The 14639-nt window shown below is 39.5% G+C and overlaps 1 protein-coding gene across 12 annotated transcripts in view; it reads left to right on the forward strand.

Annotated features, from left to right (window-relative positions):
• Scmh1 (Scm polycomb group protein homolog 1) overlaps positions 1–14639 on the forward strand; it is a 167104-nt gene that overhangs the window by 87330 nt on the left and 65135 nt on the right. For all 12 annotated transcript variants that reach the window (XM_076564961.1, XM_076564958.1, XM_076564960.1 and 9 more), the window contains 2 exons: positions 1688–1776; positions 7635–7878. In XM_076564961.1, coding sequence (XP_076421076.1) covers positions 1688–1776; positions 7635–7878 — 333 coding nt within the window. The remainder of the gene's footprint in view (positions 1–1687; positions 1777–7634; positions 7879–14639) is intronic.

Consider the following 14639-nt stretch of genomic DNA (forward strand, 5'->3'; position numbering starts at 1 on the left):
CACGTGGCTTGTGGCTTACCAGTATCTTTACATCTTGCTTCTCCTGGTGGTAGCTGGCAGCGTCTCCTCATTTAGCCTTCCTGTTCCCAGAATTCTCTTCTCTGCTTGTCCCACCTATACATTATAAGATAGTTCTCTGTTAATAATATAAGTTAGGACAAAAAGTCAATCAGGTACATTACTTACCAAAATAGGATAGATAATGGAATATTTTCCCTGAGTTTGTCAAATGCAAATGGGCTAGACATTGTTGAGGTATTTATTGCTTGTATATATTGTATATAGTTATTGTACTTATTGTATATAGTTTTTCTTGTATTAGTTATAACTTTTTTCTTTTTATTAGAATAAAAGGGGGAAATGTGATATTTTATTTGTGCTGAAATGTGATTTTATTTATATGTTAATAAATAAAGTTTGCCTGGAGATCAGAGTTCACATAGCGAGCCATAAACAGAAGTCAGGCGGTGGTAGCACATGCCCTTAATCCGATCACATGGCAGCCAGAGTCTCTGTGTGGTCAAGGACACAGCCAAGTGTGGTGACACCCGCATCCTTAATCCCAGTACCAACCGCAGAGACCTGGAGGTCTGTATAGACAGGCAGTGATGAGGAAGTGATGTGGCTGGGCTTAGAAGCAATGAGAAGGCAGAACAGGAAGGCAATAAAGGCAGGTTAGACAGGAAGAAGCTCTCTGGGGAAGGACATCAAGGTGGTAAGCCAAGGCTAGCTGTGGCTACTTACTATTTTTATGATCTCTTCAGCTATTACCCCTGTATTTGGCTCTGTGTTTCTTATTTAATAAGACTGTTTAGAAATTCATCTACAGTTAGTTCCATATGGTCGGCATTGGCACAGACTGTCCTCTGACTATGATGAGAAGGCCAAGGTCGGGAGACAGTTTCAAAACCATTTCAGGATAAGGAGTTGAAGCCAAATTGAAAGGAGGACTTGGAGATCAAATCAGAAGACCAAGTTTAATAATGATCTTAATTTTTACAACACACTAATTAAATGGTACATTATCATTGACTTTGTGAATTTCAGCGGACAATTACATTTTTAGGCTTCTTACTTTTTGGGAAAATGAATAATTTGGGATAGAATGATCTTCAGTCTCATCATTCATTTTTCTTAGTTATTTAAGAAGACAAGGAAGTAAAAAAGTATGTGTGCATGGTGTGACTGTCTTCAGAGAACCATGAGAAAATAGTGTGTTAATTTATAGTGATTGACTTACTTGTGTTAGACTTATAAACTGACTTAATCAACTTTTTTTTTTCTTAAGAGACTGTTAAATCCAATTTTATAGTCTCCTGTTTATATCATTTCCAAGTATCTGTTCATCCTATCTTATATCTGTCTTGGATTTATTTATGAAAGTGTTTGAGAAATTGTGCTAATATTTGTCTTCAAGTCAAAACATGGGTTTGGAGAACCTGCTGCCCGCCTATTTGCTGAATTACCTAGGATCAATTTACATTCCCTCCAATGGGCCTCCTTTCCTTCATCTGTCTAATGAACCATTTCTCTTGTCCAGTTTTTAAGCCCTTTTCTAGGGTCTAGGATCCTGTGACTGTCATAGCATAGATATGGCAGGAGTAGCTGGATTCCAGAGGGAGAACTTGCTATCACCTTGCCCTTTGGGAACACTTTTTTAACCTGTTCTCCATTATATTTACTGCAGGATTTCGGCTGAATGCCTCCTCTTGGCCCATGTTCCTTTTGAAGACACTAAATGGAGCAGAGATGGCTCCCATCAAGATTTTCCATAAGGTATACTGTCCCTCAGCTATCATGATCTGCAAGCTTCTTAAAATCAATTAGCCAGGCAGTGCAGCACTCAGGAAGCAGAGGCAGATATATCTCTGAGTTGGAGGTCAGCCTGGTGGTCTACAGATGAAGTTCCAGGACAGCCAGGGCTACATGGAGAACCCCTGTCTTGAAAAACAAAAACCAAAAAAGAAAGGAAAAAAATAGTCAAATACTTGCCTTCTATCAATTACTGAGCCTCTGCGGCCTCTTTTATTTCTATGGCATGAAGCTGCTTCTCAGAAACTAGTTCAGTAGAAGGTTTAAGTCTATGAAGCAGATGTTATCTTCAGAGAATTGTATTAGACTAAAAGAATGAGACACGCCGGGCGGTGGTGGCGCACGCCTTTAATCCCAGCACTCGGGAGGCAGAGGCAGGAGGATCTCTGTGAGTTCGAGGCCAGCCTGGTCTACAGAGTGAGATCCAGGAAAGGTGCAAAACTACACAGAGAAACCCTAACTCGAAAAACCAAGGTGAGGGAAGGGGGGAATGAGATAGGATTTCTGGTTTGGGGATTCTAGCTGCCAATAACAAACTAATCTAATAAGATCTTTTCTGACTTAATCTGCAGAGTGAACTCTCTGCCTAACAGTGTTGTTAAGAAATTAAAATGTGTTTATTAGAACCTCGAAATATAGTACAAACCTAAAGGAGTAATTCTTAAGGAGTTCTGTAGTCTGTGTTCTAAATAGGTAAAAATGTTATTTAATTATCTTAATTATCTATAATACATTTGTAGCCTTATACATATTATCACGTTTAATACCCACATCTGGCTTATATCTACTAGGAAGTATTCAACTCGCTTAATCACTAAGGAAGCATACTTTTAAAGTTTTTATTGCATTTTTTGTTTGTTGTTTGTTTATGTATTTATGTGTTTATTTATTTATGTGTATGGGTGTTTTGCCTATATTAATACATTTGTACCACATGCATGCCTAGTGCCTGTGAAGGCCAGAAGAGGGTGTCAGATTCCCTGGAATAGGAGTTAAGAATGGTTGTGAACCACCATATGGGTGTGGGAGCCAACCTTGGGTCCTCTGCAAGAGTAGCCTGTGAGTGCTCTTACCTGCTGAGCCAGCTCTCCAGCCCCAAGAAAGCATGCTTCTGAGTAAGGAATTTGCTCACAGCCCCATAGCCAGTAAGGGACAGAACAGGGATGGGGAACCTGTGTTTATTTTTTCTGTGCCTCAAGAGAGGAGAATGTCAGCCTGCTGGTAGTTAACTTCTCCAGGGAATGAGAGCTACTGTAGAAATGACTGAGTTAGGTTTGCCTGTGCTGCTAGTCAAATATAAATCATGAGAACATTCTGGTTTCCAAATATAATATATTGGGCTACTTGAAACCTCTTTCAATGAGAAATATCTTGAACTGTGAGGTGGGTATGTGGGGGAAGAGTCATTACACTCTCTTCCATGCTTTGTGGAGCTTACTAGAAAGTAAACAAAACAACAGTGTTGAACACATGTGCTAAGTGCATAGCTGTCGTGGGGGCTCTGCCAGTCTTTATAGAATCTGGATAAAACACAAGATGAGGTTTGGGCCCACGCAAGGAAGAAAGTACATCTTAGAGCCTGGCTGATCCCTTAAATTTTTAGCCCTTAGTGAAAAAGATGATGACATTTCTAAGGGAGAGACTCTGGGAAGGAGTGGGGTGCAGCCATCTCTGATTAAATTGTCTTCTCCCTTGTGGTTGAAGTCTAGGGACTTCACATGATAGAGACATAACAAATATCACATACCCCAAGTACTTTTAGACAATACAAATATCAGTTACAGACTAGAACCTAAGTATTTGAAAATGCCTGGAGAACTAGAAGAAATACAAAACAACATTTGTTTTTTAATTTCTATCTGCATACTTATTTTGTAAGGAAGGGTACATGCCATAGAATACATATATGGAGGTCAAAGGACAACTTATAGGAGTGGATTCTCTCCTTCCACTCTTGGGTCCTTGGATTGAAACTCGGGTTGCAGATAGGACTTGAATTATCAGGCTTGTCAGCAAGTGTCTTTAACCACTAAGCCACCTCACTGGCTCAAAACACCATTTTAAAATGCCACATTTTCAAAAGGACCAAACTGAGTATCTGAAAATAAAACTGAGGAATTTTAAACCTTTAATACTAAAGATTAATAGCACATATGTACTATAAAAAATCCATCAAAATATATAAAATATAAGGAGTTTACCCCTCAACTATAAAATGAGAAATATGGAAATACATACTAAGGAGAAAAAAACAAGGAAAATATAAGGAGACTTCATACATGGAGATCATGAAACTCAGGAAGACTAATTAAAAAGAGTAAAAAGGGAGAGTATTTGAAAAGATTCTAAGTTTTCCAGCATGTATAATCAAAGCAAATATACATTATAAGAATAAAGCAAACCAAAAAACAAAAACAAACAAACAAAATGCCGGGCGGTGGTGGCGCACGCCTTTAATCCCAGCACTCGGGAGGCAGAGGCAGGCGGATTTCTGTGAGTTCGAAGCCAGCCTGGTCTCCAAAGCGAGTTCCAGGAAAGGCGCAAAGCTACACAGAGAAACCCTGTCTCGAAAAACCAAAAAACAAAAACAAACAAAGAATAAAGCAATATAACTGTAGGAAACTAAAGTCAAAACAGAAGATCTGAGCAAGTAATCAGCAGGATGCCTTCCTAAGGGTTACATTAGCTGCAGAACATTTCTCCACAGCAACAGTTCAAGCAAAAGGCATTAGACTGTGTTTCAAAGTACTAAGTCATCTACCGTGGAATTGACATCCAACTACACCACCATTTCAGAATGGAATTGAAGATCAGGCTATCAAACAAACAAGTGCAGGTAGAGCTTAGCATAGCCATTGAGGATGTTTCAGAAAGAAAACAACTGAATCAAAAAGGAAGAATGAGATGAAGGAAGAATTGGTGAGGAAATGGATTTGTTAAAATGTAGATAAGTATATACTCTATAATAACAAAGTTGTTAATCAGGAGTAAAAGCAATGTAGGAATTAATTACTTATATCAGTATAACCCAGGAGTAGTTTAAAACAGTCTAAAGTTCTTCCATTATCTAGGACTATAAATAAAGATTGTTTACATTTTGTTATCTATACAGTTAAATTCTTAACAGAATCCACAAAATAACTGTGTCAGTAAAGGAGAAAAGAAGGAGAAATTTTAATAAAGATGTTTAAGGTACTAAGTTATAATCTTAAGAGATTCACCAAACAGTTATAAATAGAACGTTTAACTTCTCAGTAAGTGCAGGGAAAATAAGGGAAATTTAGTTAATTTTAAAACATAAAAGAATCTTAAAATAAATAAACAGTAAGATATCTGTAATAAATATAGCCAGGTGGTGGTGGCTCACGCCTTTAATCCCAGCACTCAAGAGGCAGGTGGATCTCTGAGTTCGAGGCCAGCCTGGTCTACAGAGTGAGATCCAGGACAACCCGGGCTACACAGAGAAACCCTGTCTCGTAAAACAAAAAAGAATAAATAGACAGACAGACAAACAGGCAAATAAACAAATAAATATAGATGGACTTAGTGGCACCTGCTTGTATGCAGTTCAAGTTTTCAGGAGGCTGAAATGGAAAAATCACTTAAGCCCAGGCATTTGGGTCAAATTTGGGAAACATACGAAGACCTTCTCTCAAAAAATAAATAAGTAAATAAATAAATATTCTGATACCCTGGTTATCATGAGAAATTTTTTTAATTACAACATACCATTTGTAACAGACACTACTTAAATGTAATAACATAAAAATATTGATAGTACCAGGGCGGTGGTGGTGACGCCTTTGATCCCAGCACTCGAGAGGCAGAAGCAGGCAGATTTCTGTGAGTTCGAGGCCAGCCTGGTCTACAAAGTTGAGTTCCAGGAAAGGCGCAAAACTACACAGAGAAACCCTGTCTCGAAAAACCCAATATATATATATATATATTTGATAGTAGCTACCAGACATGGTGGCACATGCCTTGGAGGCAGAGGCAGAGGCAGGTGGATCTCTGTGCATTCAAAGACAGCCTAGTCTATATAGCAAGCGCCAGGCAAGCCATGGATACATAGTAAAATCCTATATTAAATATACAGAGAGAGAGAGAGAGAGAGAAAACATAAAAGATAGTACCAGACAAACTTTATCAAGATAAAATTGATATAAAGTATACTTAATTCAGACAGAGATGTTAATACAAAAAAAGCATTAAAAGAAGTCACTATGTGATGATTAAAAAGTACAGTTCACCGAGAAAACAAAACAGTCATAGTACATGTGCTTCATAAAAATAGCTTCAGAGTACATGAAGAAAAAGGTGATAATCAGTGGAGGTGTGGGAATTCTTGCCCTAGGAAGATGTAAATACTGTCTAGCCTTTCCTTATAAGGCCCAATGACAAAGCAAAGTTCATCCTAGGAATTCAGTGAGTTAATTGGGCATACTTCCAGAGCATAGTGAAGGGTTGCTTACAGCAATGGAAGTGACCTCACAGCAGCTGCACTGGAAAGTCAATTTCGTCCAGCATGGATGATGGCTTTCCCATAGCTACATAAGTAGGTAGAGCTTCTCTCTCTACATTGCCTTCTCCAGCCTATACTCTAGTACCTCGCTAGACCCTAAGACTGTGTGCAGTTATGGCAGAGTTGCATACAAATGACTGGGGACTACAGGATAGAGCAGCCAGATCTCTGGATTTGACCCTTCCTCTGTCCTTCTTCTCTGAGGGGACATCACCAGGCTGCTAGTACTGGTCTGTTGTAAGCCGACGCAGCTGCTCTGAGGATGGCAGCTGTCTTGCTCAGAGGGCCTCATTCTACAACACACAACAAAACTGGAAAACCTTCAATCAGTAGGAAATATTTCCATGTGTATCTCTCAGTTATTGATAAATAAGGCAGACAGAAATTAATATATCAATCAGTATCATTGATCAACATTTAAAGCATCATTTACTCCTACTTTATAGAAATTAATAGTTTGATAATAATTTTTAAAATACCATTCATGGATAAAATGGAATATTAATATGCCAAGAAAAATTGTTTAGTAAAAAAGCATGAGGTGCCGGGCGGTGGTGGCGCACGCCTTTAATCCCAGCACTCGGGAGGCAGAGCCAGGCGGATCTCTGTGAGTTCGAGGCCAGCCTGGGCTACCAAGTGAGTTCCAGGAAAAGGCGCAAAGCTACACAGAGAAACCCTGTCTCGAAAAACCAAAAAAAAAAAGCATGAGGAACTGGCAAGATTGCTCAGTGGGTAAAGATGCTCACTGACAAGCCTGGCAACCCTAGTCTTATCCCTGGGACCCACATAGTAGAAAAAGACGACTCCCATAAGTTGTATTTTAACTACATATGTGCCATAGCACATTATACCCCACATATATCCATATACAAAATAAATAAATGTAACAAAAAATTTAAAGCATGATATATTTATAAAGTAGATTGAAATTTTTTATACAGGAATAATCTATATTGAAGTTTTAAATGGAAAAGGCTATCATGTTCATAGGTAAGATTTAATGTTATCAGTAATAAAAGTTATTTCTTCCCAAATCAATCTATAAATGCATTGCAGTTTCGGTTGACATCCAAATAAGGTTTTTCTATCTAACTTGAAAAGCTGATTAATTCATTTAAAAGATGGAGAAAAAACAACTCAAAATAATGCTGAAGAATGACAAAGAAGCGGGGCACTTCCAACCAGGTACCCATTTACTAGGAGAAAAGAGTAGAATGGACAGTTACTTTATTTGAAGTTTGGTCTGTGTAGCTACCTCACAAATTAAAGGTAGGTCTGAATATTTCTGTTTGTCATCTAGGAGCCTCCATCACCCTCCCACAACTTCTTCAGAATGGGAATGAAGTTAGAAGCTGTAGACAGGAAGAACCCTCATTTCATTTGTCCAGCCACTATTGGAGAAGTCCGAGGCTCAGAGGTCCTTGTCACTTTTGATGGGTGGCGAGGGGCATTTGACTACTGGTGCCGCTTTGACTCCCGGGACATCTTTCCTGTGGGCTGGTGTTCTTTGACCGGAGATAATCTGCAGCCACCTGGCACCAAAGGTACAGAACCCTGCAGTCCCCTGAAACCAGAGCTCACAATGAGAAAAACCTCTCAGGTCTGTTGTGGTCAATGTGTCTTTACTAGCATACTTCACTATAGGCAGGGGAAGATTGAGGGCTGGCTCCTTAGGTACAAACCAAGGGCTGCCAGAGAATAACCAGTAACAGTTCAGAAGTAAGGTCAAATGAAGCAGACATGAAATTCGGGATAAAGTAAAACATTTTTTCTTCTAAATATCCCAACTTATTCTCAGGCAACTCCTACTTTTGCCCCAACCCATTTCAAAGTTTGGAAGTGTCATTCTCAGGACAAATGTCTCCCCCAAGCCTTGAGAGTTGTGTAATGATCTGGGTAACACTGTTGATGAACATTTCAGAAACACGGCAACAGGATGGACAAAGTAGAACCTTTGAAATAAGGCAATTGAGGATAGGCTTTAGCTCTGCCCTTCAATAACAGTTAATTCACCTCTCTAAACCTCAATTCCCATTTATAAAATACCTAATTCAAAAAGCTCTTGAGAGGAATAAATGAAATCACATGGACAAAATGCACATGTCTTGAAAATAGCAAGCTCTAAGGCAATTTCTGTTGTATTTCTGTAGCTATTCTATAATACAGCTATATGCTGTATTATCATTACTATATTATACATGTTATACTAGACAATTACTGTACTACATCACCATTATTACAGTACTATTACTATAAAATTAACCACTACAAATGGGGGAGTATATATAGCATACTACAGTAGTGCCACTGACTAAATGAAACATAAATAATACTTCTAATGACGATAGTGAAGATCATCTGTTAATCCCATAGGCGTGAGGAGAAAGACCACATGGCCAAATTAATTAAAGCAAGTTGTTTTTTTTTTTAATTCCTGCATATGGGCTGTTTCTCCCTAAGGCAGAGTTCAAGAGATCAGCATTGGACCTTGGAAAGATAAGGGTTTTCATAGTTCAGGAGTAGGAGATTTGTCAGGCAAATAGGCAGGGTTACAGAAGCAGAACATAAACATACCAAGTTGGTCATAACAACCTCCTGAAATAAAGAGATGGTTGTAGCTGGAGTTTCCTCTCCGGTCCCGCCAAGCCCCAGCAGTCTGACAGCCCACTTATAAAATAAACACACAGACGCTTATATTATTTAAACTGTTTGGCCTAATGGCTCAGGCTTCTTGTTAACTGTTCTTATATCTTAAATTAACCCATTTCTATAAGTCTATAAGTTGCCACGTGGCTCGTGGCTTACTGGCATCTTTACATGTTGCTTGTCATGGTGGCCGCTCGCAGTCTCTCTCTCTCTCTCAGCCTTCCACTTCCCAGAATTCTCTTCTCTGCTTGTCCCACCTATACTTCCTGCCTGGCTACTGGCTAATCAGCATTTTATTTATACAAAGCAATATCCGCATCACAAGGTGGTCATAACAACTTTTTGAAAAAAAAAAAAGGTAGGGTTGCAAGTGGTGATAAACAACTTTCTGAATCAAAGGCATGGTTGCCATTTCCTGGAACAGACAATACAGAGCCATTTGTAGTTAAGATTATAGGTGGGGCATAGCCCAATCCTTAAGAAACAGAGATTTAGTCCTAAACAGGAATGAGTCTAGTTTGTCTTTACTATAAGATGACTTTCAAGCCCAAGATGGAGGTAGGCTATTTTATCATATCCAAGAGAGATTTTGAGATAGATAGTCTTAGCAGCAAAAATAATAACTCCATTCTCTTAAGTCTAAAGCTTACCAATGAGTCTAAAAGAATGGAAAATTACCCTATTGTCTCAGAATTTCTTTTCTAAACACCTATAGAATGCATTCATTAATCAACTAAATATTTATTGAATGCCTAGCTATAAGCCAAGCTGAGGATTCAGCAGTAACACAAATGGACAGACTTCCCACTTTCATGGCACTTCTATCCTAGTGATGTGAAGCAGACATAAATATTTATAATAAATCGAGTAGTAAGGTCATTTCAATGGTTGCAGACATCACTAGTTCAGTGGTAGAATATGTGCCATAGCATAAGTGAGGTCCTGGCTTCAGTCTTCACCACATACAAAGAAGGTCATATTTTAAATGTATAGTTTGAAAAAGTTTTAACATAAATATATATCCATGGTACCATTACCATAATCAAAATAGTGACTATGTCTTATCATCTCCCAAAGTTTCTTTGTGGAGCCCTCTCCACTCCTTTACTCAAAATTTTTTTTAGGAAAGTTTGTCTGTAAAGTTGTTATTTAAATTGAGACCTGAGGGATAAAAAGGAGCCATCTGGGGAAAGAGAGTACAGGCTTGCAGGCAGAACCACTGACACTGTGCTGCTAACATGCTGTGCAAAATGAAAATGTAAGAAGCATGTAGGCTTAGGGGAAAGGTGGTATCACTAGGTGCTGTAGAGGCAGGCAACAGCCTAATCATGTGGGGCTTTATAAGCCAGAGTGGCAGTTTGGGACTTTGTTCTAAATTAATTGGAGAACAACATAGGGATGTCAATGTTTTCAAATTGTTGTTTAAAAATATACTGGGTTGTATTCATAGCTACCTTGGCATACATGCACCCTGGTCACCAGTCAGACATGCCTACAGGGAGTGAAGACATTTGATTTATTGTTTGAAATCACTTTCTAGAATGTAAAAGAACACTTACAGCTCAGCTATAGAAAAGATAAATAACCCAATTTTGAAATAGGCAAGATGTCCATTAACAAATGGATAAAGATACACACACACACTATGGAATTTTATTTCTCCATAATAAAAAATGAAATCATATTTGTAAAAAAAAATGGATACAACTGGGACTTACCATGTTAAGCAAAATAAACCAGACTCAGAAAGACAAATACACATATTTTATATGTGGACTCTGTTTGTGTGTGTGTGTGTGTGTGTGTGTGTGTGTGTGTGTGTGTGTGTAGGTCAGAGGTTGAGGGGAGGGAATAAAGAGAAAGTGGCAATAATGTAATACATGCAACGTGAAAACAGAAGGTGTAACTATCTGCAAGGGATAAGGAAACCAGCAAGAGGGGATGTGGGAGTGCTCCAGGGGAAAGGGGTAAATAAGAACAAAGTATAATTATACACAGGTGTGGAAATGCCGTACTGAATGAAACCCATTACTGTGTATGCTAACTTATAAACAGGCAAATTATTTAGGTAGTTTTTTTCTCCAGAGAATATATGCAAATGGTCAATAAGGCCTTGGAACATGCTCAGCATCATTCATCATTAGGAAAATGCTAATTAAATCACAGTGCAATGCCACTTCACACCCACTCATACAGCTGCAATCAAAACATAGATAGTGCTGAGTATTATAGAAGGTGTAGAACAATTGGACTCCCCATACATTGTTGGTAATGTGGTAAATGCTGCAAACACATTAGAAAACAGTTTGGAAGTTAAGATAGCTGGATGTAGTTACTATATGGCCCAGAATTTCCACTCATAGGTATATATAACCCCCCAAAACAGAAAACATGTCCCTATATAACAGGAGTGTTTGGGCCGCACTGTTTATTTCAGCTCAGAAGTTGAAACAACTTAATACTCAACAGGAACAGAGAAATAAAATTCAGTATATCCACATAGTAAGATATTATTTGGCAACAAAAAAAGGAATGAATTGCTGATCGTGCTCTAGCACAGCTATACTGTACAGTTGTGTTAAGTGAGATGAGGATAGATTGGTTTCAGTTAGTGATGCTGAGGCAGAGGGATCTTAGAGCAAGATGAGAGGAAACAGGCTTCTTATCTCTTCTATATGATGCAAGAAACATATGTCCTGGATCAGGGTAAGGAATTGATTGCCACCCCCCTACTTGCCTGCAAGGCTCTGGGAAGCAGCAAGTGCCTTGGAACTGATAGTGGAATCATTTTAGTTTACTTAAAGCTAAAACCAGACAAGCTCTTTTCTCCAGGTTTTGTGCATGAGTAGATTGATTTCATATGTTCTTGCTTTGAAAGTTCTGTTCTGTTACTGGAAAATCTAGACCAGGCAGGCAGGCCACAGAGCCAAAATAGCTGGGAGGCTGTATCCAGCCACTACTAGCCACACATCCCCTTCTGACTGCATCCATGCTGATAAGAAGTATGACTCATTGTGTGGTTTATGCTTCCAGGGGAATAGGCTATCTGCTATCTGCTCTTACGTGTCTTTCAGAAAGCCATAGACTTTCAATGACAAATGGCCAGAAAGACCAGAGTAAGAGGGCAGAGACCTTCTGCAGCATTTCCAGCATATACCCTTTTCTTTCCCTCCAATAATGCTTCTGGCTCCTCCCTCCTGCCTCAGTAGGTCCCAAAGTGAGAGGTTTAGTGAGCTCCTGCCCTGACTAGGAGGCAAGTGACACAATGTAGAAGAAATGTGATTATGCAATCCATTTCAGAAAACAAGATGTTTCCTGTGTGGAAGCCTGTTTGTTCCCTTTCTGATAGTAGTGTCTCCTCCATTGTTCCTGCCTTCTGGTCATTAGTATGCAAATGTTTAAAAATTCAAAGTAAAATAGGAATGTTTCTTGTTGTGGTTAAAAAAAAAAAGTAATGCTTACTTAATGTTTTTACACACATATTGTTTGATTTATTTTCCATGTAATTTTAAATTAGGCATAATTATTTTCAGATACATTTTACTTAGGAGAAAACTGAAGTTTAAAGTGACTTGGTACATGCTATGTGAGGAGAGACAACTGTCAGGCCAGTACACTGAGCTTCACTGCCCTTACTTATACATCAGCCCCACACATCATCTCAGTTCTCCTCCACAGGCCTGTACATTTTTTAAAATTATTAACTAATTAATTCTTTTCCCAGCCCAATCACGGTTTCCTCTCTCTCCCTCCTTTCCTCCCAGTCTCTCCCCACAAACTCCCCTCCCCCTCCCCCATCCACTCCTCTTTCAGAAAAGTATAGGACTTTCTTGTATATCAGCCAGCCGTGGCATATCAAGTTGCAGACTAGGCAGACTAGGCACTTCCTTTCCTATTGAGGCTGGATGAGGCAACTCAGTAGGAGGAAAAGGTCCCAAAAGTAGATAACAGAGTCAGAGACAGCCCTTGTACCTGTTAGGAGTCCCACAAGACCAAGTAGAGAGCCTAGGTTAGTCCCATGCAGGGGCTATCTGGTTGGGGTTCAGTCTCTATGAGCCCCTATGAACCCAGGTTAGTTGATTCTCTGGGTTTTCTTGTGTCCTTGACCCCTCTGACTCCCATGTCCTTCCTCCTCCTATTCCCCAGGATTTCCGGAAGTCTGCCTACGGTTTGGTGTGGGTCTCTGCATTTGTTTCTGTCAGTTGCTGGGTGAAGCCTCTCTGATGACAATTGAGGCCTGTACTTTTCAAAGTTTCATTTGAGATCCTAGATTTGGCCTTCCAGGTCCTGACAGGAAATAGCAAAGAGACTGGTTATATTAACAGAGCTCTGAGTAGGTTCTAAGGCTGTGTCTTTGAGCAAATCCCTGAATGAGGGAGGCTTAAGTAGGGCTTTGAAGAGCCTTGGTCTTTAAAAGTCCCATGTATTAATAATCTTGGGAACAGGTAGCTAGTGACTCATGACTTTGCCCCCTTCTTGATTCCAGAGAGTCAGTTCACCTACTGCTCATCTCTGCTGTTCACAGCCTCTTCTTCTCTCCTTTACTAAGCCAGACATATGCCTGTTGGCTCCTAAACTCATGGCTGCAGCTACTAAGTAACCAACTGACTCAGGGTTCTTGGTTATAAAAAGTAATAGGTTTTCTCCCCCTCCTCCTATAATAAGTTTTTCTGCTGACACAGTAAGCCAGATCAAGTCGGACTGAAAAAGTAAAATAACAGGTTTATTTGAGCAAAGCAACTCTGGAGAAAGTTCTCCAGTCCCAGAGATGGAGGCTGGAGAAGCTGCACCCACAAACAAAAGCAGGGAGACTTTATAGGTTGTAGACCAGGGGTGATGACATGTCTGCCATAAGCTGGGTTTGTGTCCAAGTATAGTCAAAAGCTGAGCACTTTAGGCAGGGACTTGGGTGGCTGGCAACTTCAGGAGAGGAAGCTGCAGTAGCCATCAAGAATGTAGAACTGGGTTTTTGGGCACCTTTCCTTTGCTCAGAGACTCTGGTTTGGAGAGGGGTAGGGGAAGGAGGGAGGGAGGGAGGGAGGGAGGGAGGGAGGGAGGGAGGGAGGGAGGGAGGAAAGGAAGGAAGGAAGGAAGGAAGGAAGGAAGGAAGGAAGGAAGGAAGGAAGGAAGGAAGGAAGGAAGGAAGGAAGGAAGGAAGGAAGGAAGGAAGGGGGCTTTCCGGGTCATTCAGAGAAGAGCTAGAGGTTCCAACCAAACAAAAAGCAAAGGCTTTTATTTGTTTTTTTTAGCTTATCATTTTTAAGCAACTCAAAACTAAAACAGTACATGCTTTATTTTTAAATGCAAAAAGTAAAAGAAAGAATTCATGGCACTTAGCATACTAATCAGGCCTCAGTCATCATAAGTCATTTAACTTCTCCTTGCTTTGATTTGACGCTAGTTTCAACATAGCTTAGTTCTTAAGTACTTTTATAAGATGAAGAAAACAGATATGTTCTACATTATACTCATTTTTTATTTAAGAAAATCAATATATTGCTATTCTGGATTATACCACACAATTCTGTTAATTGGGACTGTCTGCTCAAGTCCAGTGTCCTGTGGAGGTACCACCTTTGAGCATACCTGCTGATATACATGGTTAGCCAGACTTCTTCCATCTTTAATTCACCTATTCTACCTGTGACAGGTTTCACTA

The sequence above is a fragment of the Peromyscus maniculatus genome, chromosome 2, assembly GCF_049852395.1.
Source record: "Peromyscus maniculatus bairdii isolate BWxNUB_F1_BW_parent chromosome 2, HU_Pman_BW_mat_3.1, whole genome shotgun sequence".
Lineage (NCBI taxonomy): Eukaryota > Metazoa > Chordata > Mammalia > Rodentia > Cricetidae > Peromyscus > Peromyscus maniculatus.